The sequence below is a fragment of the Cervus canadensis genome, chromosome 15 (genome assembly GCF_019320065.1).
Source record: "Cervus canadensis isolate Bull #8, Minnesota chromosome 15, ASM1932006v1, whole genome shotgun sequence".
NCBI classification, from domain to species: Eukaryota; Metazoa; Chordata; class Mammalia; order Artiodactyla; family Cervidae; genus Cervus; species Cervus canadensis.
In genome coordinates this window covers 21281807-21309233 of record NC_057400.1, presented here as the reverse complement: position 1 = coordinate 21309233, position 27427 = coordinate 21281807, and the positions used below count along the sequence as shown (strand labels likewise).

The following is a 27427-nucleotide window of genomic DNA, read 5'->3' as shown; positions in this document are numbered from 1 at the left end:
ATGGAAGCACACGCATCTGTGATAAAAATCTTGCTTCAATAGTTTTAGTTCTGTGAACATAGGTTTCTGTTTTCTTCTTCGGGGAAGAATAACAATAAAACTAACATCACAGGGTAGATTTACACATAAAGGGATATATGCAAAACAATTATACAATTCCTCACTGGAAGACAGTGCCTCATAAGTGGCAGATATTAATTCTATTATTAGTGGATTTTCTGTTTCATGTAGGAAAAGAATCAAAGAACAGAATTTTAATAGCATTATGAAATCTAGTTCGAAAGGCTTTAATATTGTTTTTTTCACCCTCTAAATCCTTTTGACCATCAAAGTAAACATTTACCCATCTCAAATCTAAAAACAGCCCTTATCATCCATCTATTTTCAGAAAAGCCGAATAATTCTTTTCAGATTCCTTAAGAGAAAAGCTATTAAAAAGACTCTGCCTGTTACAATGTTAATTTCTTAGCATGACTACCAAAGTTAAATGTATATATATTCTCTCTTAAATATGCTAAGGATACTAACTCTGAGAAAAACAACAATGAAAAACTTAGTAATTTGGTTATACTTAAGGGTATATTCAAACACTTCTATGAAAAGTAAAACAACCACCCTACATTATCCTGTGATTAGGAAAACAATTTTAAAAAATAATTACTCTTGTTTCTCATATTGTCACATTTAAGTATCAGACTATGTGGGCTATCGTTTATCTTTTTCTGCCTATATAAAATCATGCTTTAGCTGGCAATTAATTTTATTTTATTTGGTTTTTACATCACATTAGTTGAATAGAATAAAAAAAATTGCATTAACTTACTAAAACATTCTCTATCACTGCTTGATAATCACAAGTATAAAGTTGGATTTTGTTTTTTTGATACTTCATTGTAGTTTTTGATGTTGTTTCTCCTTGATGTCTCCAGATATATTATAAAGAGAAAACTCATTATTGCACTTAGATAGTATCTCTGACATATGATTTTTAAAAGCATCATTAAATTGTTGCAGAAAATTGATTATTAAGATACGAAAATAAAAGAGAGCCACCAGTTTCCTAAACAAAAGACAATTACTTAATTAAAGGGTTTTTTTTTTTGGATGAGACTATTCAGTCTTTAACATCATGTTTTTGTATAAACTTCTGCATGAGCAGTTCATAACTTAGATTTACTGTGTGTAATCAGCTGTCATTGTAGGCATCATGATTATTATATTTTTATTTTGGGACATTTGTGAAGAAATGGCTGATAAGATAACACTGATATAGTTTATATTTGCTTACCAGGTGGTGCGAGTGGTAAAGAACCCGCCTGCCGTTGCAGGGGACATAAGAGATGTAGATTCAATCCCCCGGGTCAGGAAAATCCCCTGGAGGAGGGCACAGAAATCCGATCCAGTATTCTTGCCTGGAGAATCCCGTAGACAGAGGAGCCTGGTGGGCTATAGTCCATGGGTTCCTAAAGAATCAGACACGGCTGAAGCCACTTAGCACACACACACAGTGTATATTGTAAATGCTGTTTTCTGTTCAGAAGCCAAACTTTTTACAGATAAAAGTGTACATTTATTCTTTTTCTTTTCCCCCATCAGATGTGGGTTCTGTTGAGGGCCTTGCCTATCACAGAGCCTGGGACACCCTGTACTGGACCAGCTCGACTACCTCATCCATCACCAGGCACACCGTGGACCAGACTCGGCCAGGAGCATTTGACAGGGAAGCGGTCATTGCCATGTCAGAAGATGACCATCCTCATGTGCTAGCCCTAGATGAATGCCAAAAGTAAGAGATTTCTATTTCTTCAACCTTATACTAAGCTTTAAAAATAAGTGTTTCCTCTGAAGTTCTTTTTTCACAATTCATAAAGTTATTTTTTTTTTTTGAGAGCATTGGAAATGTGAATGATTGAAACCTGGACTCTTTAAATGCCAGGCATCACTTCCATGAGAGGTTCAGTAAAAGCAAAATTAAAGAATGAAAGGGAAAATAGAGACAATACTGTGATGGAATAAGTATATGAAAAAGACATTAATGCATCACTGATTGAAATGATAAATTTGAAAAAAAAAGTATTAAAAAGCATTAAAACCTAAAAGGTGTTTCTATAATTCAATTAAGTAATTTTAACAACTGGAGATCACTTCAATTGAAATCAGAGGAAATAAAAATAGACCTTTGTGTGCAGCTTTATTTTCAACATTAGATGCCTGACAATAGTCAAGTGGTCCACATTGGTATGATACTTTGTGCAAGCATTTATAATACTTATGAAGAATTCATAGCAAGAAAAATTGCTCAGGCTATAATATAAAATGTATAAAAAATAAAACTGATTTAAAAAAAAGTCATGTTTTAGATGATGATATTAAGAAAAAATTATATGAAAACTGAAGAACAGAGGTTAGGTTAAGTAGAAGGCAAATTTGTTTATAGAGTTGCACACTTCTACAATATGATAGGAATATTTGCTAACTACTAGAAAATCTATTTATTCTTAAATGAAACAAGGGCACAGACATCAATCTGGTTTAACTGAGCAGAAATAGAAAACTTGTTTCAGGTGTGTTGAATAAAAATGGAAGAATAAAAAACAATGACTAAAAAACACTGGCCCTGATCACCTAAGAGATGAAAAGACTATATGAATTACTATCTTGTAGAACTAGAGATGAGAATTGACTTACTTAATTAAACATACTTAACTTGAAAATTAAAACTCTAAAGGTTGAGAGATGCAGGTGAAGACGAGGTTGCCTGCTTACACAGGTTTGGTTACTTAGCTGAGATGGACACAGGCCTTCAGATGTGTAGGCAGAGCTGGTTCTGCTCATATCACTATACAGTTGGTTGTTGAGTCAGCTACATTGATCCTAAGAGTCCACCAGAAGAATCTTAGGACAATAATAATTACCCTAAAGTTTATCAAAGGAACCTATAAGACAATTTTCAAACAAACATGAGGGAGATCACTGATGATATTATATATGATTAACTTTAAGTGATAAATGCTTTACCCTATAATTATTTCTTACATAGGCTAAAATTATACTTTCCTCTTGCATTAGATAAAGTGAAAATTATAATTAAACACACCAAAATACTTTAATTGGAAAATTAAATGTAATTAATGTTTAAAGTATAAAAATATTTTATCATTAAGCATATTAATGACATCTATAAATCACTTTTATATGTCTTTTGATTAACAGGAATCTTAAAATCAAGTCAATTTCTAAATGAAGGACTCCTGGAGTTCAAAACTTGTCTCAATAACTATAGTGCTCAAGCTCTCTGGCCTCTTTTTTCTCATCTTTGAAATGAAAGGTGAAATTAAAGGAGTAATAATTCCTTGGAAATTCTATAATTCTAAAGCTCACAATCTCGAAAATTATTGAAAGTAAATTGTGTGTTTAATATCTCATATTTGCATAACTTTTAAACTAATTTTTTTTAATTTTAAAAGTCACAAGATACGGTTAAAACTATCCCATGATTTAAGAAAGTGGGATGTCATTTTTTTTACAAGTTTACTGATTCATAGCACAAACTATTTTGACATTTAAGAGTCACACGACTGAGCAAATGACAACAACAGCAACAATACTTAGAACACTTTAATGTTCCATAGAATCGGTTAAAATGCCTTGAAGTATTTTAATAAAGAGCACAGATGACCCAGTTTTCCTTAATTTGTGGCAGTTGTTTTTTAGATTAGAAAGAAAAAGTTCAGTTCAGTTCAGTTGCTTAGTTGTGTCCGGCAATTTGTGACCCCATGGACTGCAGCACGTTAGGCCTCCCTATCCATCACCAACTCCTGGAGGTTACTCAAACACATGCCCATTGAGTCAGTGATGCCATCCAACCATTTCATCCTCTGTTGTCCCCTTCTCCTCCTGCCTTCAATCTTTCCCAGCATCAGGGTCTTTTCCAATGAGTCAGTGCTTTGCATCAGATGACCAAAGTATTGGAGTTTCAGCTTCAGCACCAGTCCTTCCCATGAATATTCAGGACTGATCTCCTTTAGGATGGACTGGTTGGATCTCCTTGCAGTCCAAGGGACTCTCAAGAGTCTCCTCCAGCACCACAGTCCAAAAGCATCAATTCTTAGGCACTCAGCTTTCTTTATAGTCCAATTCTCACATCCATACATGAATACTGGAAAAACCATAGCCTTGACTAGACGGACCTTTGTTGGCAAAGTAATGTAACATGCTATCTAGGTTGATCATAGTTTTCTTCTAAGAAGTAAGGGTCTTTTAATTTCATGGCTGCAGTCACCATCTGCAGTGATTTTGGAGCCCCCTAAAATAAAGTCTGTCACTGTCTCCACTTTTTCCCCACTGATTTTCCATAAAGTGATGGTACAAATGCCATGATCTTAGTTTTCTGAACTAAGGAATCAGCGAACTAAAATGGACAGAAATGGTGAATTTAACTCAGCTGACCATTGTATCTACTACTGGGGGCAAGAATCCCTGCAAAAAATAGAGTAGCCATCATAGTCAATAAAAACATCCGAAATGCAGTACTTGGATGCACTCTCAAAAGCGACAGAATAATCTGTTTGTTTCCAAGGTAAACCATTCAACACAGTAATCCAAGTCTATGACATGACCACTAATGCTTAAGAAGCTGAAGTTTAATGGTTCTATGAAGACCTACAAGACCTTCTAGAACTAACACCCAAAAAGATGTCCTTTTCATTATAGCGGACTGGAATGCAAAAGTAGAAAGTCAAGTATTACCTGGAGTAAGAGGCAAATTTGGCCTTGGGCTAAAGAATGAAGCAGGGCAAAGGCTAATAGAGTTTTGCCAAGAAAACACACTGGTCATAGCAAACACCCTCTTCCAACAACACAAGAGAAGACTATAAACATGACTGTCACCAGATGGTCGACACCGAAATCAGATTGATTATATTCTTTGCAGCCAAAGATGCAGAAGCTCCGTACAGTCAGCAAAAACAAGACCAGGAGGTGACTGTGGCTCAAATCATGATTACTTTATTGCCAAATTCAGACTTAAATTGAAGAAAGTAGTGAAAAGCACTAGACCATTCAGATATGACCTAAATCAAATACCTTACCATTAAACAGTGGAAGTGACAAATAGATTCAAGGGATTAGATCTGATAGATAGAGTGCCTGAGAACTATGGATGGACATCCCTGGCATTGTACAGAAGGCAGGGATCAAGACCATCCCAAAAAGAAGAAATGCAAAAAGGCAAAATGGTTGTCTGAGGAGGCCTTACAAATAGCTGTGAAAAGAAGAAAAGCAAAAAGCAAAGGAGAAAAGGCAAAATATACGCATTTGAATGCAGAGTTCCAAAGAATATCAAGGAGAGATAAGAAAGCCTTCCTCAGTGATCAGTGCAAAGAAATAGAGGAAAGCAATAGAATGGGAAAGACCAGAGATCTCTTCAAGAAAATTAAAGATACCAAGGGAACATTTCATGCAAAGATGGGCACAGTAAAGGACAGAGATGGTATGGACCTAACAGAAGCAGAAGATATTAAGAGGTGGCAACAATACACCAAAGAACTATAGAAAAAGAGCTTCATGACCCAGATAATCACAATGGTGTGATCACTCACTTAGAGCCAGACATCCCGGAATGTGAAGTCAAGTGGGCCTTAGGAAGCATCCCTACGAACAAAGCTAGTGGAGGTGATGGAATTCCAGTTGAGCTGTTTCAAATCCTAAAAGATGATGCTGTGAAAGTGCTGCACTCAATATGTCAGCAAATTTGGAAAACTCAGCAGTGGCCATAGGACTGGAAAATGTTGGTTTTCATTCCAATCCCAAAGAAAGGCAATGCCAAAGAATGCTCAAACTACTGCACAATTGTACTCATCTCACATGCTTGTAAAGCAATGCTCAAAATTCTCCATGCCAGGCTTCAACATACATGAACTGTGAACTTCCAGATGTTCAAGTTGGATTTAGAAAAGACAGAGGAACCAGAGATCAAATTGCCAACATCTGTTGAATCATCGAAAAAGCAAGAGTTCCAGAAAAACATCTACTTCTGCTTTATTGACTATGCCAAAGCCTTTGACTGTCTGGATCATAAAAAACTGTGGAAAATTCTTAAAAGAGGTGGGAATACCAGACCACCTGACCTGCCAGAAATCTGTATGCAAGTCAGGAAGCAACAGTTAGAACTGGACATGGAACAACAGACTGGTTCCAAATAAGGAAAGGAGTACATCAAGCCTGTATGTTGTCATCCTGCTTATTTAAGTTATATGTATAGTATATCATGAGAAATGCTAGGCTGAATGAAGCACAAGCTGGAATCAAGATTAGCGGGAGAAATATCAATAACCTCAGATATACAGATGATGAACACTTATGGCAGAAAGCAAAGAAGAACTAAAAAGCCTCTTGATGAAAGTGAAAGAGGACAGTGGAAAAGTTGGCTTAAAACTCAACATTCGGAAAACTAAGAAAGAAGAAAATTTTTTCTTTTAGTAAAGTTGTGTATTGTCCAATAATAAGTTTTGGCATAATACTCAAAAACTACATTTTGAATAATTAGTTTGGCTATTACCTTGCCTTTACATGACTATACATAGGGATGATATATGCTATTTTATTATAAATATGAAATATTTTCAAATGGCTTTTCTTTGTAAATATTTATTAAACATACTTTCTAAAAATGTAAAGTGGCCTGCCTATACGTTTCTCTCTTTCCCATCTTCCTTTCTTCCTTCCTCCTTTTCTTCCTGGCTTTTCCCCCACCCTCCCTTCCTTCCTTCCTCTCTTCCTTCCTTCTTTCCTTTCTCTTCCTTACACCTTCCTTTCTTGCCTTCCTTCAGTTCAAAAACTGATCTTCAAATAAGGTCCTAGGGATTGTCTTAAAAGGGGAGAAAGAAGAGCTGGTTAAATAAAAATAGGCCTTGGAAACTAGAACCCTACAGCCTCTCTGCTCTTCCAGTAACCTTTAAGTGCTAACAGAATCCTTGGTCTTCCTCAGAGAATAGTTTGACAAACACTGATTTAAAATATTCTATTAAGATTGTAAGTAACAGATCTTACCTTTATGGATTTGAGAGTAACCTCTGTAAGTCTGGTAGCAGCATTATAATTTACAGAAAAATCACACTGACAGAGGAGGGGGGAAAAAGACATTAAAGAAATACAGGAGTTTAATAATTGTATCTTTCTAAAACATATACAGAGAGGAATGCAGATTTAAAAAAAATAATAAAACCTAGGCTATCCTGGTGGTTCAGTGGTAAAGAATCTCCCTGCCAATGCCGGAGACACAGGTTCGATCCCTGGTCTGGGATTTCTGTAAAGCGACCAAGCCTGTGTGCCACGACTGCTGAGTCTGTGCTCTAGACCCTGAGCCGCAACTATTGAGCCCATGTGCTGGACTACTGAGGCCCAGGTGTTCTAAAGCCAGTGTCCATAAGCAGACAAGCCACCAAAGAAAGAAGCCTGTGCAATGCAACTCGAGAGTAGCCCCCGCTCACCACAGCTAGAGAAAAAGGCTGTGCAGCAATGAAGACCCACCCAGCCAATAAATAAATATTTTTTAAAAAAAGAAAATCTAGAAAGAGAGAGAGATTTCTATTTTTACCAACTGAAGAAGAGAAATATTGTTAGGTTAGGTTAAAAGCGATATCCAAAATTATAACACAGGATTTCCTGAAACATGATAATAATAAATCAGAGTATATTTGCAGTTCATAGGAAATTTAAGATAACTATTTTTCTTCGATTCAAATAAATCTTTACTGTGTATCAAACTGATTCAATTTAATTAAATTGCTATTTGAGAGATAATTATTTTCCAGAAATAGTTTCCAGGTCATTTAAGAAACTGGAAAAATATGCAAATATGATATACATATCTCTCCTTATTAGACTTCCTCAAGGATCAGAGACTGTGAGACAATTTTGTTTTATTTTAAATAGTTTGACATTGCCATGTTTCTCCTAATATTGTTACTATTGGTAAAAATTTTAACCTATTATCACAATTTTCATTTTAATTAGTTTAATGTTTTGGACCAACTGGAATGAACAGCATCCAAGTATCATGAGATCAACTCTTACTGGGAAGAATGCTCAAGTGGTGGTCAGCACAGACATACTCACTCCAAATGGACTCACCATTGATCACCGTGCAGAGAAGCTGTATTTCTCAGATGGCAGCCTAGGAAAAATTGAAAGATGTGAATATGATGGATCCCAGAGACATGTAAGTTAACTGAGAATTTCCTGATTATAGATTTGAAAAATGATACATTTGAAATATATGTGCTTTATACTTGCTAAAGTATGCATATTAAGAGGTTTTAAAATGGCTAATTATTTGAACCAACCAAACTGGACAATCTATTCAGCGAAAAGCAAAACTGCTGACAACATTTTGAAAATTTTAAGTGCATTCACTACCACAGAGACAGTCTAACTTGTAAAATTTCTTCTGGAGAAATCATAACTGATTTTCTTATAGTTATTAGTTGAACTGGTATTATTAGAATGATTTGCATAAACTTCGTTGTTATTTATAATTTTTAAATTGTGAAATGAAATTGGTTAGTTGCCCTAGGATAAAAGAACATTGCAAAATAATGAAATTATCCTCTGTGTTTGGGCCCTCAAACCAACCTCAGAAGCTTTGAAAAGAGAAGCATGGAATTCTGTTCAGAGTCAGGCTCATTCTCAGTCACTTTTTCTGAAATCCAAGTAAATATTAATAGGAGAAACTTTATGCTGCCACTGGAGAACATTTACAGAAGATACTTAGAGCATGTAGAATGGTAAAAGTCCAGTGCCCTCACCTTATATTATGGAGACAGTAGCCCTTGGCAACTGAAAAAATGAGTTCAGAAGGATAAGATCTGGGCGGTTGTACCTGGAGGAATCAGCACAGCACCCCGGCCCCATGCACCAGTGCATGCTTGAAGGACAAAGTGATCCTGAGGCTCTTTGCTTTTCCAGTGAGCTGCTTGAAGGGCCAGATAGTAAATATTTGAAATCATGGACCATATTATCTCTTACCACAACTACAGTGCCTTATAGTGAATATGGAAACGAATAGTTGGGACAGTATTTCAATAAAACTTTATTTATAAAAACAGGCAACCAAAAAACAGGCCATATATACTAACACCTAATCTGTACCATTAAATATGCTGTTTAATTCAATCAAATATATATCTGTACATATATATCTATATATTATATAATACATATAGATCTATACCACGTACATATGTGGTAAATATATATGAATTATATTATATAGACAAATATAGATGCTTATCTGAGGACAACTAACTAAATTTATGTATATGTACATGTAACAAACATATATTGCCTATGAGTATATAAACAGATGTGTGTGTATGTGCATGTATAGGTGTGTAAGTCTCTTGAAGGAAGAAGTGCATTGATATAAGTTCTAGTGCAGGGACTTCATTCCAGTAGCAGAGATATAGGACAGCTGAATGCTTAAGGAACACTGAAATAATCAGCTAAAACATGATGAGTTCAGTTTGTGCTAAAGGCAATCGGTTTAGTTCAGTTCAGTCACTCAGTTGTGTCCAACTTTTTGCGACCCCATGAACTACAGCATGCCAGGCTTCCTTCACCAACTCCTGCAGTTTGCTCAAACTCATGTCCGTAGTGTTGGTGATGCCAAAAGGCAATAATTCTGCCCAAAGAATCGAAGAATTCTATGCTTAAATCCTTGGTCTGTCTTTTCCAACTAAAGGTTGGTGTCCTTAGGCATACTACTTAGTCTTTAAAATTTTATTTTTCTGATATGTAAATTTTCTTCCTGATCTTCAGGGTTATTATGGGAATATAATATAAAAGTTTGCCTCAGAATACAGCAAAGAAATCCTAAATGAACTTAATGGGTTAATACTTTTGAAAAGATAGGTAAATTATTATCCTGAATATGATATAATTTTCTATTATGGCCCAATACAGAAAATACTTCTATTATACCTCATCATAACTTTTAGTCTCCTTTTGCTTATTTTTTACATATCTGGTTTTCTTTTCCCCTCCTCAGTCTCTTATCATGTATGGCAATTATAGCTACTCTAGGTGGCCCAGCAATCAAATAGTTCTAATCTAATTCAAAGAATTTTTTTGCCAATAAACATATGCATATGCATACTCATAGTTACGATTCCAACATTCCATTCCCCATCTCTGTCAAAACCAGAATAGTTTCTGGCTGGCTGTAGTAAAAAATAATATACTATGTATTTATTTGTACTATATAAGTTGCTAAGAAAGGAAGAAAAAGAAAGTGAACTCGCTTAGTTGCTTAGTGGTGTCTGACTCTTTGCAACTGCATGGATTGTAGCTCATCAGGCTCCTCCATCCAGGGGATTTTCCAGGCAAGAATACTGGAGTGGGTTGCCATTGAAGTTGCTAAGAGAATAGATTTTAAAGCTTTTACCAACAGTAACAACAAAAATTTTAACTATGTGAGGTGATAGATATATTAACTAACTTTGTTATAGTAACCATTTGACAGTATATACATAAATCACTATGTTCTACACTTTAAACTTATATAATGTTATATATAAATTATATTTCAGTAAATCTGGACAAAAGATTTCTGTCCATAAAGATGAAAACATTGAGAAGAGGCCATTACAGGATATGGGTTTATTCCTCCACAAGACATTGATTCATTTTGTCTCAAAGTTAGAATTACATATTCCTTTTCCTCTACCTCTTCAACAAATAAGATTAACAATGAAAATTTCTTGTTGGGCCTGAAAATTGGGGAAAAAAAAATTTCAAAGTTTATTACCTTCTTACATGCATCTCACTATTTTGCTGATTATCCAGATTCTATCACCAGTGTTCATCATGGTTACCTTGAATGTACCACTAATCCACCACTAACATATATTCATTGTGATATCCACTGTTTCCTATATTTTTATCATGATTTTACAACTAGAATTTGTTATTTGTTCCTGAATTTCATTTCTAAATTGACCTAAATCTCTGAATACTTACTACACTTTTGCCTATTTTTGTGACCATTCAGCGGTTTATGTAATTTATTACTAATATAACTATAGAATTTTGAGACTGAGAGTATAACTGAGGATCTGGGTCATCTCCTACTGTCTTTAGAAAAGTATAAAATATGTAATTTGCCTTATGTTTCAAGATGTTAAAAAGGGATATTTCCTAAGGAAGAAAAAATTACAACTTATTCTGAAATAAAATTCTGCAGATATGATATAATATTTTAGAAGTCCCAAAAGCTTTAAAAATTCTTCTTGCATCTGATAACTGTTGAGCAAGTACACCAATTTGTCTAATACCCTATCCATTCACAAATATTCACAAATAGGGTATTGTCTAATACCCTATCCATGTACAAAAGTATGAACAATATCAATTATTAATTTGATTTGTGCCTGTCCATTTGAGTTGAAGTCTTAGAAATCAAAGAGTATTTTTGGTAGCAGATTTCTTTTTAAATCCTCACAAGCTAAGAGTTCCTTATCTGAAAAATGTGCATGTGACTTGTTTACTCATTCTAATCTTCAGTTCAGTTCATTTCTCTGTGCCAGGCACTTTTGTGCATGTTTGTGTGTTTTTCCTATCATGTCTATTCTTCATTTATATTTCACTCCCCTCGGACAACAATACTATTGTAATTAATATATATATATATATATATATAAATCTAATTATACATATATATATATATTCCCTGATGGGTCAGTGATAAAGAATCTTCCAGGAGACCTGGGTTCAATCCCTGGGTCAGGAGGATCCCCTGGAGAAGGAAATGGCAACCCACTCCAGTATTCTTGCCTGAAAAATCCCATGGACAGAGGGGCTTGGTGGGCTACAGTCCATGGAGTTGCAGATGCAGTCAGACATGAGTTAGTGACTCAGCAATAACCATATACATACACTATATATATTTTAAATGGATCAGATAACGAGCATAATGGGGCTTCCCAGGTGGCACTGGTGGTAAACGATCCACCTACCAAGTAGGAGGCATAAGAGACTCGGGTTCCATCGATCCTTGTGTCAGGAAGATCCCCTGGAGGAGGACATGACAACCCACTCCAGTATTCTTGCTTGGGAAATCCCATGGACAGAGGAGTCTGGTGGGCTACAGTCCATCAGGTTGCACAGAGTTGGATACCACTGAAACATCTTAGCATGCATGCATGCAACCAACATAACGAATTTCATTTTTACATTTTGGAGTACATTGTAGAAGGCACTGCAAAAATGTGTGATAATGTAAAATCATAGAGTTAAAAATAGTGATATTTAGTAAGTAGAAAATATAGGAGGTTAAAATAGTGTATGAAAGACTATGCCAAGAAACATGAGATATAAAACATTGTTCAATTTATGAAGTCAAATTGTGCTGAGACAATGTAATATAAAGAAGTGACCAGAGAAACAATCATTTTAGAAAGAAATATTTCCTCCCATAGTTGTATATTTTCTAGCTCTGAATGACACAGAGGTGAGTGGAGAGCAGTTAGCGAAACAGAGATCGAATATCCCCAGGGGAGCTGACAGAGTGGAATAAGCCTGGACATTATAACCTGAAATATTTGAGAGTACATCTTTTTTAATGAAAAGGAAGCAAGCTCTCCATTAAGTTAATTGATAAAGTCTGGAAAGATGATTGTATATCTGGGCATTTTGAGTCTACAAACTCAGTACAGTGCCATTGCTGTCCCACAATATGTTTAAAGAGCCTGTCATCTCTTGAATTAACTGTGGTCATGCACTTTTTTTAAGCTACGGTTTAAACATAGTCTGATAGGCTTAATTCCTGCATTACATCTTAAAACCTTTAAATGCTCTTCTACATTCTTTAGAATGGAACACTCTGTGTAGCTTTACTCTTATCAGGAATTTTTTTTTTTTTTTAACATGTTGTGCCATGGGCTTAAGTGTTTGTAGTGAAGTCACTCAGTTCTGTCTGACTCTTTGCGACCCCATGGATTGTGTAGCCTACCAGTCTCCTCCATTCATGAGATTTTCCAGGCAAGAATACTGGAGTGGGTTGCCATTTCCTTCTCCAGGGCATCTTCCCGACCCAGGGATCGAACCTGGGTCTCCCCCATTGCAGGCAGATTCCTTACCTTCTAAGCTACCAGAGAATCCAATCCAAGAGTTTGTAGGTATTTGAAAAAATACTGATAAGCTATTTACAATCACTTAATTTATTATAGGAATACTATAGATCTCATTACTAATCAGTAGAGTAAGGAAAGAAATCCTTTCAAACATCAAAAGAGAAATTGGAAAAACTGTGTTTTTAAAAATACATTTTACTTTTTTGTTATATTTATGTGATAATGTTTAGCTAAACAAATTCATTTAGCTATACAAATTCAAAATTGAGTTAGATTTTATTTTCCTATTTTATTTTGGAGTGAGCTCATCAGAAAATACAAGTACACACAGTGTAAATGTGACCTATATTGATAAAAATATAATTATTGACTATTTCCTTTGAATTTTTAAAACATATTAACTTGTATGGTGGTCCTACCTACAAATTTTATTGAGGGAAGCATTCTCTATTTAGCAATACACAATTGAATGCTGCTGTTAGTAGGGGGAAAACAGATCATAATTTCATTCTATTTCATTTTTATTTCTATTCTATATCTGCTGCTCCAGTAGATAAAACAATAACTAATGTTGACAGGGGCTAAGACAGCTTGATTATAACCTTTCTCCCTAGTGTTACCCTGTAAGTGTTAATCATTTCTTGGAAGGCAGCTCTACCTGAGTGACACAAACCCTTCTAGAAGAGATGCTGTTTATTTTCCTAGAAATTGCAATTGCTGATGTTTCTTACTTTTGACATTCTTTTACAAACTTTGTCCAGAGTTTTTGTTTGTTTGTCTGTTTAGAGTATATTCCCAGGCAGAAATACTGAGTCCTAAGACCTATCCTTAGAATGAGAAGAACGCAGGATAATCTATCTTCTAGACAAACACACTCTGATAATGAACTTTTTTGACTGGAAAGGAAAAGGGGTTTTTCCTTCTGACACAGGAAAAGCAGGTTTTTGTTTGTTGTGTTTTTTTTTTTAATTAGTCAGTTAAAAGTAAGATCAACCACAAGAATATTTGGTGTCCTATTTTTATGGCACCAAATTCTTTACTTCTCCTTATAGAATTAGTTATTTCATACTGTAAATGAATCAAGAAATAAATATATCTACCTATTATTTATCTAATGAATCTATTATCTATATCTTCTACCCAGTCTACAAATGCCTATCCTATCCACTTTTTTTTGATAATATAGTTTTATGTTGAACTGTGAAACTTAGAATGTAGGTTTTAATGCCCAGAAAAGTGAGTTTTCTGACAACATGCTAAGTTTAAATTATTTAGCCAAGTCAAAGCTATACTATCACCAAAGAAAAGGCATTTCAGTTTCAATATTTTTTAAAATATAAAACATTTTAATTTAACAATTTGAATGTTTGACTTAAAAATCAATGTCAGCATAAACAGTCACTAAAAAATTCAGTAAACTGGAAATTTTTCCACCATTAGCTGGAATAATCCAGTATTATTTCACAGATTAGGAAACTGATGCCCCAAAAGGATCTGTGTCTAACATTCTTGTGTCCAATACTGAATGCCAGTCATAGTTCCCAACTTTCCATTAGAGTCAATGTCCTTTTATTATTTTATTATTATTTTTCATTTTTTAAATTTTTTGGCTGAGCTGTGTGTCATATCTTACTTCCCTGACCAGGGGGCCAGGAATAGAACTGCAGTGGAAGTTCAGAGTCTTAACCACAGGACGGCCTGGGAAGTCCCCCAATGTGGCGCCCCATCCCCCAACCCCCACCTTTCTTTTTATTTTCCCATTAAAAACAAATGTTCTATAGCATTCCCATTCCTATCTATTACGAAGTAAAATTTTATACTATATATATAGGTAGGGAGAAGGCAATGGCACCCCAGTCCAGTACTCTTGTCTGGAAAATCCAGTGGACGGAGGAGCCTGGTGGGCTGCCGTTCATGGGGTCGCTAAGAATCGGACATGACTTCACTTTCACTTTTCACATTCATGTGCTGGAGAAGGAAATGGCAACCCATTCCAGTGTTCTTGCTTGGAGAATCCCAGGGACAGCGGAGCCTGGTGGGCTGCAGTTCATGGGGTCACACAGAGTCGGACACGACTGAAGCGACTTAGCAGCAGCAGCAGCAGCATATATGGGTAGATCACTTTTTTAAAAGCCAAATTAAGATCCATGCTGTGCTTAGTCACTCAATTGTGTCTGACTCTTTGCAGCCTCATGGACTGTAGCCCATCAGGCTCCTCTGTCCACTGGATTCTCCAGGCAAGAATACTGGAGTGGGTTGCCATGCCCTCCTCCAGGGGATCTTCCCAACCCAGGGATTGAACCCAGGTTTCCCACATTGCAGGTGGATTCTTTACAGTCTGAGCCACTGGAGAAGCCCAAGAATACTGGAGTGGGTGGCCTATCCCTTCTCCAGTGGATCTTCCCAACCCAGGAATCAAACTGGGGTCTCCTGCATTGTTGGTGGATTCTTTACTAGCTGAGCTACCAGAGAAGTCCAAATTAATATCTAAGTATAAGTAAATATAAATAAATATAAAGTAATGCATAATAAAAATAGGACATATTTCAATATGTAAATTTGCAAAAGTCAGAGAAAACATGAGGAAGTGATCAAGATCTTTCACTAGTGAAGAACCATCATGAATGTGACTGCTGTGAAGGCAGGCTTTTATCTAGTACTAGTTGTACTAGATACTCAAACACTTTGGAGCTGTGTTGCCTTGGGTGGTATGATTTTCAAAACTGGTAATGCATTTGAAGCCATCCCTCAATTTACATGGATTGTGACTGCCCCCATCCTACACCACTAAGACAGCAAATTGTTTTAAATGAGACATGAAGAGAAATCTCCTGACAGCAACTGACCTTTCAACTCTAATGTCTTAAACACATGGGGTGCTGGGCCTATCAACAGCTAAATGAACCATAGCCAAGAAGGAGAGTGTGTGTTTATTAGTGAAAGCATTCTGTGGAGTTGAATTCTAACAGATGAGCCAAAGGAATATAAGGAAATATAAGGAAATGAGTGTATCTGTCATCTGCTGTTAGTATATATTAGGCATGCAATAAGGTATATTACAAACAAGTCCATTGACTACCGAATCCTGTAGGGCTTCTAAAAACTCAGATGTTTATTGCCTTTGATGTGTCTTTGAATTCAAGAGACACCTTTCAATATTCATGTTATTACACCCAGTACTATCTTTAGTATGTTTCAAGTGTCCCTGAATATTAATAATTACTCAAATTGCAATCTGAACTTAACAACTTTCTAATATTTAAATAAGATTACTTTCTAATGTTTAAGAATGGTAAGTGATTAAATAGAAATACAAAAATAAAACAAACTAAATAAAAAAGAAAAAATAACACAATAGAATTGTATACATCTATTAAAAATGATAATATAAAATATAGCTATTTCATGGGAGAGTTAGTATGTATGAAGTGAAAAACAGGTTTTACAAATTCACACTAGGTGTTTTAATATTTTCCAGGTTTGTGCTTTGATGAGTGACTTTTCCACTGAACCTGGAATTTTTATTGTTGTTTTACTGGGTAAAATTCTGCATCTTGTTTAAGCCTTTTGCCTTAACTGGCTTTCTCTGATGTCACTCTGGCAGAGGAAAGTAAGGGCTCTTGCCTTGTGGAAGTCAAAGCCTGAGTTCCTCATGTAGCCTTTGTAGACACCTAGGCAGGATGGGGATATGAGTTCCAGCTCCCCATTGGGTCCCCACTATCCCCACTGAGGAGATGGCCTCATCACCACTGGGTGACTGTGAAAATCCTGATTCTCCACTGTGCTTCCTCTGGCATCACTACGGAGGAGAGGGAGAGGGTACGCCATTACTATGGGTGAGAGTCCAGGCTTCCCACTAGGCCTTTGCTGCTGTGGGTTTGCATGGGTCACAGTCTGTTCAACTGTTTGTGTCTATGTGGTATTTGCCTAGAGTAGAGCAATTACTGTCTAAAAGTTTTCTGCCTTACGAGTTAGAATCTTTCCTGGTCTTTTGGCTTCAAAAATCTTTCCAGGTTTTTGTTTTTCCTTTCTGTGCATTTTGGCATTCCTGGGTTGCCGTCTTATTCAGTTCCAAGTCTGAGGTATATGAAACAAAAATAAAACCCAGGGAACTCACCGCCATGTTGCTCCTTGGTCCCAAGATCCATAGCTGAGTTACCTTCTCTAATTTCAGTCTTCTTACGTTTGTTTTATACATGCTTTCCAGCTTTTTAGTTGTATTTAGTGACAGTAATCAAGAAAATGTCTCCTTCATCTTGACAGAAGCAGAAGTCAGTATGCTTATAGATTTTTAGAAAATCAGAGTAGAAAAAAGAATATGCCTTATATATATTGTTTTATAAAATATTTTAAAAGACATTAATATAAGCTATGCTCTACAAGTCTCAAAAACAGCAAAATGTTTATCTATGTATTGACAGTGGCTTTAAATGAGATAAGATTTATTTAAGCACACATGGTGTGACATGATTTACTAGAACCCAAAAACACTGAAGGGCTTCACAGGTGGTAAAGAATTCACTTGCCAATTCAGGAGACTCAAGAGACACAGGTTCAATATCTGGAAATGCAACCCACTCCAGTATTCTTACCTGGAGAATTCCATGGGCAGGGGAGACTTGCAGGCTATAATCCATGAGGTCACAAAGAGTCAGACATGACTGAGTGACTGAACAAACAATGACATTGAAACCCTGGGCCTCCACATGAGAGACACAAAGGTTGTGAAAATAAAGATGATGGACTGTGTTGTCTCAATTTTATAATCTCTAACTCTACAATGTGTATACATTATCACTGGGTGAATACAACAAAGTGCATATAATGATATGATGCTGCCAAATACAGTTTGCCAAGTGAGAATAAGAAGGGAGTGAAAAAAAAATCTGAAATTGATGTTAAATTGTTTGTAATTTCTGACTCTGGCTATAAAGGGCTGTGTGATCTCCAGCAATTGAGCATGTCTTTTTCAATCTCAGCTCATTATGTAAATGAGCTAGGTTCCAATTTTCTTCCAACTTTAACATTTTATGACTCTACCATTGGGTATGTTTAATAAACTTGGGGCATCTTCTTATTCTTTTTGTGCCTGAGTTTTTTCTGTAAAATAAGACTAATAGTTTATGCCTCATAGGATATATTTTTGAAGGGCTACTTTTTATTGTATGCAACCTAGAGAAGGAAATGGCAACCCACTCCAGTGTTCTTGCCAGGAGCTTTCCATGGACAGAGAAGCCTGAAAGGCTACAGTTCATGGGATTGCAAGAGTCGGACACGACTTAGAGCTATTTTTCTTTCTTTCTTTCTTGTTACCTGACAATAGTCAACAAACATTAAATCTTATAAAATTCCCTTTTGAATAATAAAAATTTAAAAATAAACCAAGTCAATAATTGTGTAAAGATTGTCATTGATAGGACTGATGTTGAAGCTGAAACTCCAATACTTTGGCCACCTGATGCAAAGAACTGACTCATTTGAAAAGACCTTGATGCTGGGAAAGATTGAGGGCAGGAGGAGAAGGGGACGACAGAGGATGAGACGGTTGAATGGAATCACCGACTCAATGGACATGGGTTTGGGTGGACTCTGAGAGTTGGTGATGGACAGGGAGGCCTGGCGTGCTGCAGTTCATGGGGTCGCAAAGAATTGGACACGACTGAGCAACTGAACTGAACTGAACTGTCACTACACACATATACATTTATATAAGCATTAATTATGGCAATTACAATAAATCATAATTGCCTCATTGCCTCTTCTATAGGATTACTAGCGTCTGAAGACTAGAATTTGTTTTTCATCTTTATATCTCCAAAAGTAAGTGGCCTGAAGTCTCGTAAATTGCTGTATTCAGCAAACATTTCCTGAACCAATGAGTAAATGAAAGAATAAACTGAAAGAAAAATTATAAAAATGTTTCTCTGAATTAAATGAAAAAGTAAACAACTTAAAAAAAATGAAAATCAAAACGTATCTATTTTGAAGGGCTCAACCATCCAGAGTAATTTTCTGGAATCTGTACAACTCATATTCCTGCTTGGTAAGGTAAGAATGTTATTGCAGTGGGGTTAATGGTGTTCATTTCTTAATATACTCCCTTTGATTTAAATCCACATACATTTCAGTGATAGTTCAGCTTGGTTAGTCGTGCAAATGAAAGTATTACTGAAGCTGGACTCTCTAAAAAGAGAGGAGAATAATGGTCAGTATCCAGGCAACTAGTGTATTCACCCAGAAAATAACTGGTGTCCCTTCAGCATGTGATACTGATAATGATGGATTGATTGAATATTTCTTGGAAGGTTTCAACTTGTTAGGCATTAGAGAGAATTTTGGAAAGCAGCCTCCTCTCCCACCTTCCTCATTGTAGAAATTTAAATACGAAGATAAAGAGAACAGATAGCTAAGGAAAGCCATCCTGCATACACACATATGCATGTATTTTTCTATCCATATCTAACTTTTATATATCTGTATGTGTGTGGAGGCGTGGTACCATATGCTAAGTATTGTCCAACTCTTTGTGGCCCCATGGACTGTAGCCCGCCAGACGGCTCTGTCCATGGAATTTTCCAGGCAAAGATACTGGAATGGCTTGCCATTTCCTGTGACTCATGTATCTACAGCATCATAGGAGGATCCTTCACCTGCTAAGCCATCAGGGAAGCAATCTAAACATATAAACGAGCATAATTCTTCCATATTATCCTTGTTAACTGAACAGAAAGACAAACATATAAGAAAGTTTCAAACATATTTTATTTGGTGAAATAAATTAGTAGATATGGGGAAAAGTAAGAGATTTAAAATTTTATATTTAAGTTCAGGAAATTCTGAATTAACTTACATATATATTTTTTATCTTTTCTGAATCCCTGATTAAATTTTTGAGCATTCTCTCAGTTTAGTCAGTTCAGTTGCTCAGTCATGTCTGACTCTTTGCAACCCTATGTACTGCAGCAAGCCAGGCCTCCCTGTCCAACACCAACTCCAGGAGTTTACTCAAACTCATGTCCTTTGAGTCTGTGATACCACCCAACCATCTCATCCTATGTCATCCTCTTCTAATCTGGCCCTCAATCTTTCCCAGCATCAGGGTTTTTCAAATAAGTCAGTTCTTCATATTAGGTGGCCAGAGGATTGGAGTTTCAGCTTCAGCATCAGTCCTTCCAATGAATATTCAGGACTGATTTCCTTTAGGATGGACTAGTTGGATATCCTTGAGTCCAAGGGACTCTCAGGAGCCTTCTCCCACACCACAGTTCAAAAGTATCAATTCTTTGGTGATATAAAGTATGAATTTCTTTATAGTCCAACTCACACACCCATACATGGCTACTTGAAAAACCATAGCTTTGACAAGAGGGACCTTTGTTGGAAAAGTAATGTCTCTGCTTTTTAATATGATGTCTAGGTTAGTCATAACTTTTCTTCCATGGAACAAGCATCTTTTAATTCCATGGCTACAGTCACCACCTGCAGAGATTTTGGAGCCCCCAAAAATAAAATGTTTGTCACTGATTCCAGAGTTTTCCCATCTGTTTGCCATGAAGTGACAGGACTGGATGCCATGATAGTTTTCTGAATGTTGACTTTTAAGCCAATTTTTTCACTCTGCTCTTTCACTTTCATTAAGAGGCTTTTTATTTCGTCTTTGCTTTCTGCCATAAGGGTGGTGTCATCTGCCTATCTGAGGTTATTGATACTTCTCCTGGCAATCTTGATTCCAGCTTGTGCTTCATCCAGCCCAGCATTTCTCATGATGTACTCTGTATATAAGTTAAATAAGCAGGGTGACAATATACAGTCTTGATGTACTTCTTTCTTGTTTTGGAACCAGTCCATTGTTCCATGTCCAGTTCTAACTGTTGCTTCTTGACCTGCATACAGATTTCTCAGGAGGCAGGTCAGGTGGTCTGGTATTCCCATCTCTTTAAATTTTCAACATTTTTTTGTGATCCACACAGTCAAATGCTTTGGCATAGTCAATAAAGCAGAAGTAGATGTTTTTCTGGAATTCTCTTGCTGTTTTGATGATCCAACGGATGTTGGCAATTTGATCTTTGGTTCCTCTACCTTTTCTAAATCCAGCTTAAACATCTGCACGTTCACAGTTCATGCACTGTTGAAGGCTGGCTCAGAGAATTTTGAGCATTACTTTGCTAGCATCTGAGATGAGTGCAAATGTGCAGTAGTTTGAGCATTTTTTGGCATTGCCTTTCTTTCTGATTGGAATGAAAACACGTTTTCCAGTCCTGTGGCCATTGCTGCATTTTCCAAATTTGCTGGCATGTTGAGCGCAGCACTTTCACAGCATCATCTTTTAGGATATGAAATAACTCACTGAAATTCCCCCACCTTCACTAACTTTATTCATAGTGATGCTTCCTAAGGGCCACTTGACTTCACATTCCAGGATGTCTGGCTCTAGGTGTGTGATCACAATATCGTGATTATCTGGGTCGTGAATATCGTTTTGTATGTTTCTGTGTTTTCTTGCCACCTCTTCTTATTATCTTCTGCTTCTGTTAGGTCCTTACCATTTATGATTTTTATATGCTCAGCTTGCATGAAAAGTTGCCTTGATATCTCTAATTTTCTTGAAGAGATCACTAGTCTTTCCCATTCTATTGTTTTTCTCAATTTCTTTGCACTGATCACTGAGGAAGGCTTTCTTATCTTTCCTTGCTATTTTTTGGAACTCTGCATTCATTGGGTATATCTTGCTTTTTCTCCTTTGCCTTTAAATCTCTTCTTTTCTCAGCTATTTGTAAGGCCTCCTCAGACAGCCATTTTGCCTTTTTGCATTTCTTCTTCTTGGGGATGGCCTTGATCCCTGTCTCCTGTACAATGTCAGGGACCTCTATCCATTGCTCTTCAGGCACTCTGTCTATCAGATCTAATCTCTTGAATATATTTGTCACTTCCACTGTATAATCATAAGGGATTTGATTTAGGTCATACCTGAATTGTCTACTGGTTTTCCCTTCTTTCTTCAATTTAAGTCTGAATTTGGCAATAAGGAGTTCCTGATCTGAGCCACAGTCAGCTCCTGGTGGTGTTTTTGCTGACTATATAGGGTTTCTGCATCTTTGGCTACAAAGAATATAATCAATCTGATTTCAGTATTGACCATCTGGTGATGTCCATGTGTAGAATCTTCTCTTGTGTTGTTGGAAAAGGGTGTTGGAAGATTTGTTCTTTAGCTGATTTTAATGTGTTTCTTATTAAAGTTTCACATGCACAAAAACCAACATGAATTTATCTAAGCTTGAGACAATATCTTGAATTTTCTTTCCATGTTTGGCTCTTGAAAGCATTTAGAGTGCTAACATGCTGATTGAAACTAACTGATTATTTAACTATTTAAAAAATGACTTAAACTAGTTTACAATAAAAGCTCATGTATCAAACTGTAAATAAATAGCAAAAGCATAAATTCATTCCTGAGCTTCCCAGCAGCCAAAATATTAAGGTCAACCTAATAAGTTATGCAGTACTTTGATTTAGTAGAAAGAAACAAAACTGTTTAGCAAAAAAAAAAAAAAAAAATAGATGTTTCCCTGTGGTTCTAAGATTTAAATGGTTATTGTAATGAGATATTTCATTTATATGAGGAGTTTTGAAAATATATATGAGCTAATGAAAATTAAAATGCTAAATAATCTCTACTGGCATATATGAAAAAATCATCAAAATAAATATGATTGGCCATCAACATATAAAATTCATTTAATAATCTTCAATTAGACTGTTCAGTTATAAAAAGGGCAAGCTAATATTTAAAACTAAGTGAAGTTAGTAAGATGAATGAGCTGAGTTATTGTGCAATTATTAAAGATCAAGAAATAATAAATAAAAATAGAGGGGATATGTAAACAATGTTGACTAAAAGTGTATCTTAGAGAGAAGTAAAACTAAACAATTATTCATATGAAAGGAGGAACTGTTAAAAACAAGGAGAACTGTAAAATTTTAGGTTGGTTTTACCCCAGGATTCAAAACAGAATGCTATGGCCACTGATGTAGCTGCTGCAAATTTGTATAGTCAAATAATAACTTCTAGACATTTAGGGAAAAAGTGTCCAGGTATTCTGTCTCTAGAATCAGGCACTGGAGCCGAGCGTAAGTGAAGAAAGAAGGGTAGATCACTTCATGTGGTTCTACTGACTACCTTGAAAAGCTGAGCCTATTCAGCTGCCTAGAACTTCTACTTCTGGGGCTGCTGAATGAGAGGAACATTAAAGGGTTTATTAGCTGAATAAAAAATAAACAGCCCAGAATAGCATGACCTTCAGACTTCCCTGGTGGCTCAGACGATAAAGCATCTGTCTACAATGCAGGAGACCTGGGTTCAATCCCTGGGTTGGGAAGATTCCCTGGAGAAGGAAATGGCAACTCACTCCAGTACTCTTGCCTAGAAAATCCCATGGACAGAGGAGCCTGGTGTCCATGGGGTCGCAAAAAGTTGGACATGACTGAGAAACTTCACTTTCTTTCTTTCTTTCTGGGCAAGAGAAAAGAGCATACAAGTCTTAATTTGTCAGGTGTGCTCAAAGAAGTAGAACAATTTCTTAATGGGAAAATATATAGCAGAATCTCCTGGGGAGCTTTTGTGTAATACAATACATGAGCCTGCCCCTCCACTACAGTACAATTAAATTAGAATTTCTAGAAGAGGCATAGATTTTAATGTTAGTTTCCAGTTGACTTTTATGTATAGTCAAAATTGAGACTTACCATAATTAGTCAGTTCAGTTGCTTAGTCGTGTCTGACTCTTTGCAACTACATGGACTGCAGCACACCTGGCTTCCCTGTCCATCACCAACTCCTGGAGCTTTCCAAACTCATTTCCATTGAGTCAGTGATGCTATCCAACCATCTCATCCTTTGTTGTCCCCTTTTCCTCTTGCCTTCAATCTTTCCCAGCATCAGGGTCTTTTCAAATGGGTCAGTTCTTCGCATCAGGTGGCCAAAGTATTGGAACTTCAGCATCAGTCCTTCCAATAAATATTCAGGACTGATATCCTTTAGGATTGACTGGTTTGATCTCCTTGCAGTCCAAGGGACTCTCAAGAGTCTTCTCTGACACCACAGTTCAAAAGCATCAATTCTTCTGTGCTCAACTTTCTTTATGGACCTTTAGAAATATAGAGGAGAGTTTATTCAAGGTGTAATTGAATATATACTAAATGAGAACATCTATATGTCCGTATCTATATCTATATATTTTAAATCCTAGTTTGGGGCTCCTCTCCTGATTCTGAATTTCTGGGAGAGTTAGCATAGGAATTATGCCAATTTTTGTCTTCACAGTAACTAGCACATGCATGTGTGCTAAGTCACTTCAGTCATGTCTGACTCTTTGGGACCCTATGGACTGTAGCCCACCAGGCTCCTCCATCTGTGGGATTCTCTAGGAAAGGACACTGGAGTGGGTTGCCATGCCCTACTCCCGGGGATCTTTGTGACCCAGGGGTCAAACACAAGTGTCTTGTGTCCCCTGCAGTGGCAGGTGGGTGCTTTACCACTAGCACCGCCTTGAAAGCTCAGTGCCTAGCACATTTTCCTCCAAATATTGGACTCATCAATGTTCTCAAGTGTTACACAGAAAAAGCATTGATTTAATGACAGAGTGTGAAAAACCATTCTATTCTTAATGTTTTTTCAATCCTCCAACTTTGGAAGAAGGATTAAGTGTATTGCTATACATATTTAATGTCCCTATGATACTGTTACTGAGGAAGATGGGGAGAGAGACAGAGACAGAGAGAAGGGAAGATCACACAAAAATTTGATGGATAATAGTATTTATTTGTAACTTAATAGCATTATTTCTATTTCTTTGTAGATATTTTTAGATTTGCATTCTATTTCTTCTAACTGGATATTTTATTTCCCTTTATGCTAATGAGTCAATTTAAATAACAATTCAAAATAAATGATAGTAGAAGTTGTATACAGGCAAGGAAAAAAATGTGAAAATATATTCCTCAGTTCAGATTTGTAAAAAACAGAGCCTGAGACAAGAGTTTATATTCTGATTCTTTATTGGACATGCAATCCCAGGAAGCAGTAGTGAGGCAAGAGGATAATTGACTAATAAGAAGAGAAAATATTTATGAAGAGGTGTGCAACAAAGCTGACTGCTTCTTAGCATCAGGTGCAATGGATTTCTTCTTCTCCTGAGACCATCTTCAGAGACAGCACATAGTCTATTGCACTTTAGGGTAGACCATTGGCAAGTAGTGTCAAGAAAACAAGAACATACATCTTCTGACCCTTTTTCTTGGTCAAAGATTTGACCCATGGGTCATTAATTTCCCACTATCCTAGGGAGTGGTCATGAAGTGAGGGTGCTCTGCCAATATGAAGTTGTTTTTTGCATCACTGTTGCTATTCAGTCACTAAGTCATGTCTGATTCTTTGTGACCCCATGAACTGCAGCACTCCAGTCTTCCCTGTCCTTCACTATCTCTTGGAGTTTGCTCAAACTCATGTCCATCTGTCAATGATTTATCACACGAACTAAAGCTAAAAAAAAAGGAGCTTCCCTCATAGCTCAGTCAGTAGAAAATCTGCCTGCAATGCAGGAGACCCAGTTTCTGTTCCTGGGTCGGGAAGATCCCCTGGAAAAGGAAATGACAACCCACTCCAGCATTCTTGCCTGGAGAATCCTATGGACAGAGGAATCTAGCAGGCTGTAGTCCATGAGGTCCCAAGAGTCGGACATGACTTAGTGACTAAACCATCTAGCCAAAATAAAAATAAAAATAAAAAAAAGAAAGAAAAGAAAAGAAAAATGAAAGAAAAAAAAATATTCATGAATTCCAAAGCCAGATGAGAATATCTGAGGTGTTAAGTAAGATTTGTTGAATACAACAGCATTCAAATGCCTAAAGACGGAAACTTTGCCCTAACAAGGAGTGCTCTTTCAGGACCAGGGACAGTGTCACAGGGCTTTATGCTGACCCTTGAAAAACTGAAATTTATATAAAGAGTACTCTTGCGTGTGTGAATTGTTTCTTAAAAGGTTTTTTAATAATAGCTGCCATTTAGTGGCTGCTTAATTGTTTTGGTCTTCATTTGACATAATTATCATCAAACCAGCTATTATTATTTGTTTTGTTTGTAAAGTAGTTGAGGCACTGAAAAGTTAGCTAATTTGAGGTCAGAAATTAAATCACATTCATAAGACAAAAAGGTCCAAATTCTTTCATCTGCAATATATCATTTTACAATCCATGATATTTCCAAAAATGAATGTCCTTGTATATTTTTGCTACCTTTTTTAAGAACAGTTTTGCCATCAGGAAAGAATTACCATTTTTTAGTGGTTTTAAATGTATTGGTTGATTTTATTCTTCAGACTGGAAGATATACAGAACTAAGATTGGGGGAATATGTTACTTAATGAACAAGTGCTTCTCGAATTTTAATATGAATTCAAATCAACTAGTGATCTTGTTAAAGTGCAGATTCTGATTTATAAAGGTCTTGTTTGGAACCGGAGATTATATATTCCTTAGATGTTTACAAGTTTTCAGTGGCAAAGGTGTAAATGTTATTATTGACAAAGTGTTTTTACTGAATTATAGGCTATCTGTACTAGTAATACAAGTAGTGAGGTAATCCACAAATATTATGTGACAGAGTTACTCTAAATATATTTAAAAAATTTAATCCTAAAACTCCTACAAGGGGAAGGAAATCGCAGCATCAGTATGGGACCAGAAGAAGTCAAGGGGTTGCCATGGAGAAATGGTGTACTGAACAAAGCTCCTCTGCTCTAATCACCATGAGGCCAAACAAACCAAAACATCAGTGGTTTGAAGCAGAGAAGGGTTTATTGCAGGGCCAAGCAAGGAGAACAGGTGGCTCATGCTCAAAACCCCAAAACTGTTTGATGGTTTTGGTGGAGAAGGTTTTATAGGCAAAAATTGGGATGAGGGCTGCAGAGTATGTGACTTTCTTCTGATTTGTTGATGGTAAAACAGGGTGTGCTCTAGAAATCTTGTGCTCAGCCAGAAGTTGCCATTCTCCACTTGGATGAGGTCTCAGTTATGCAGAAGAACTCAAAGATATTGTATATTCCTTGAGGAGGCACCAGGACCCTGACAAGGCTGCACTGTTGTTTCTTGACTGCTCCTCTTCTGTTTCTGCATCCTCTCCCTTCCATGATTTGCAACTGTTTGAACATACCCTTTGGAACTCAGGAAAGGTTGTGGAGGCTGAATGAAGACCATTTCCTAGAGAGGAAACAGGAAAACAGAGGAAACAGGAAGGCTTTATA

General features: G+C 36.5%; 1 protein-coding gene across 1 annotated transcript in view; it reads left to right on the top strand.

Annotated features, from left to right (window-relative positions):
* LRP1B (LDL receptor related protein 1B) overlaps positions 1–27427 on the top strand; it is a 2049143-nt gene that overhangs the window by 1663903 nt on the left and 357813 nt on the right. Inside the window, exons 42-43 of the mRNA XM_043488135.1 lie at positions 1597–1786; positions 8017–8221. Of these exons, the coding sequence (XP_043344070.1) occupies positions 1597–1786; positions 8017–8221 (395 nt within the window). The remainder of the gene's footprint in view (positions 1–1596; positions 1787–8016; positions 8222–27427) is intronic.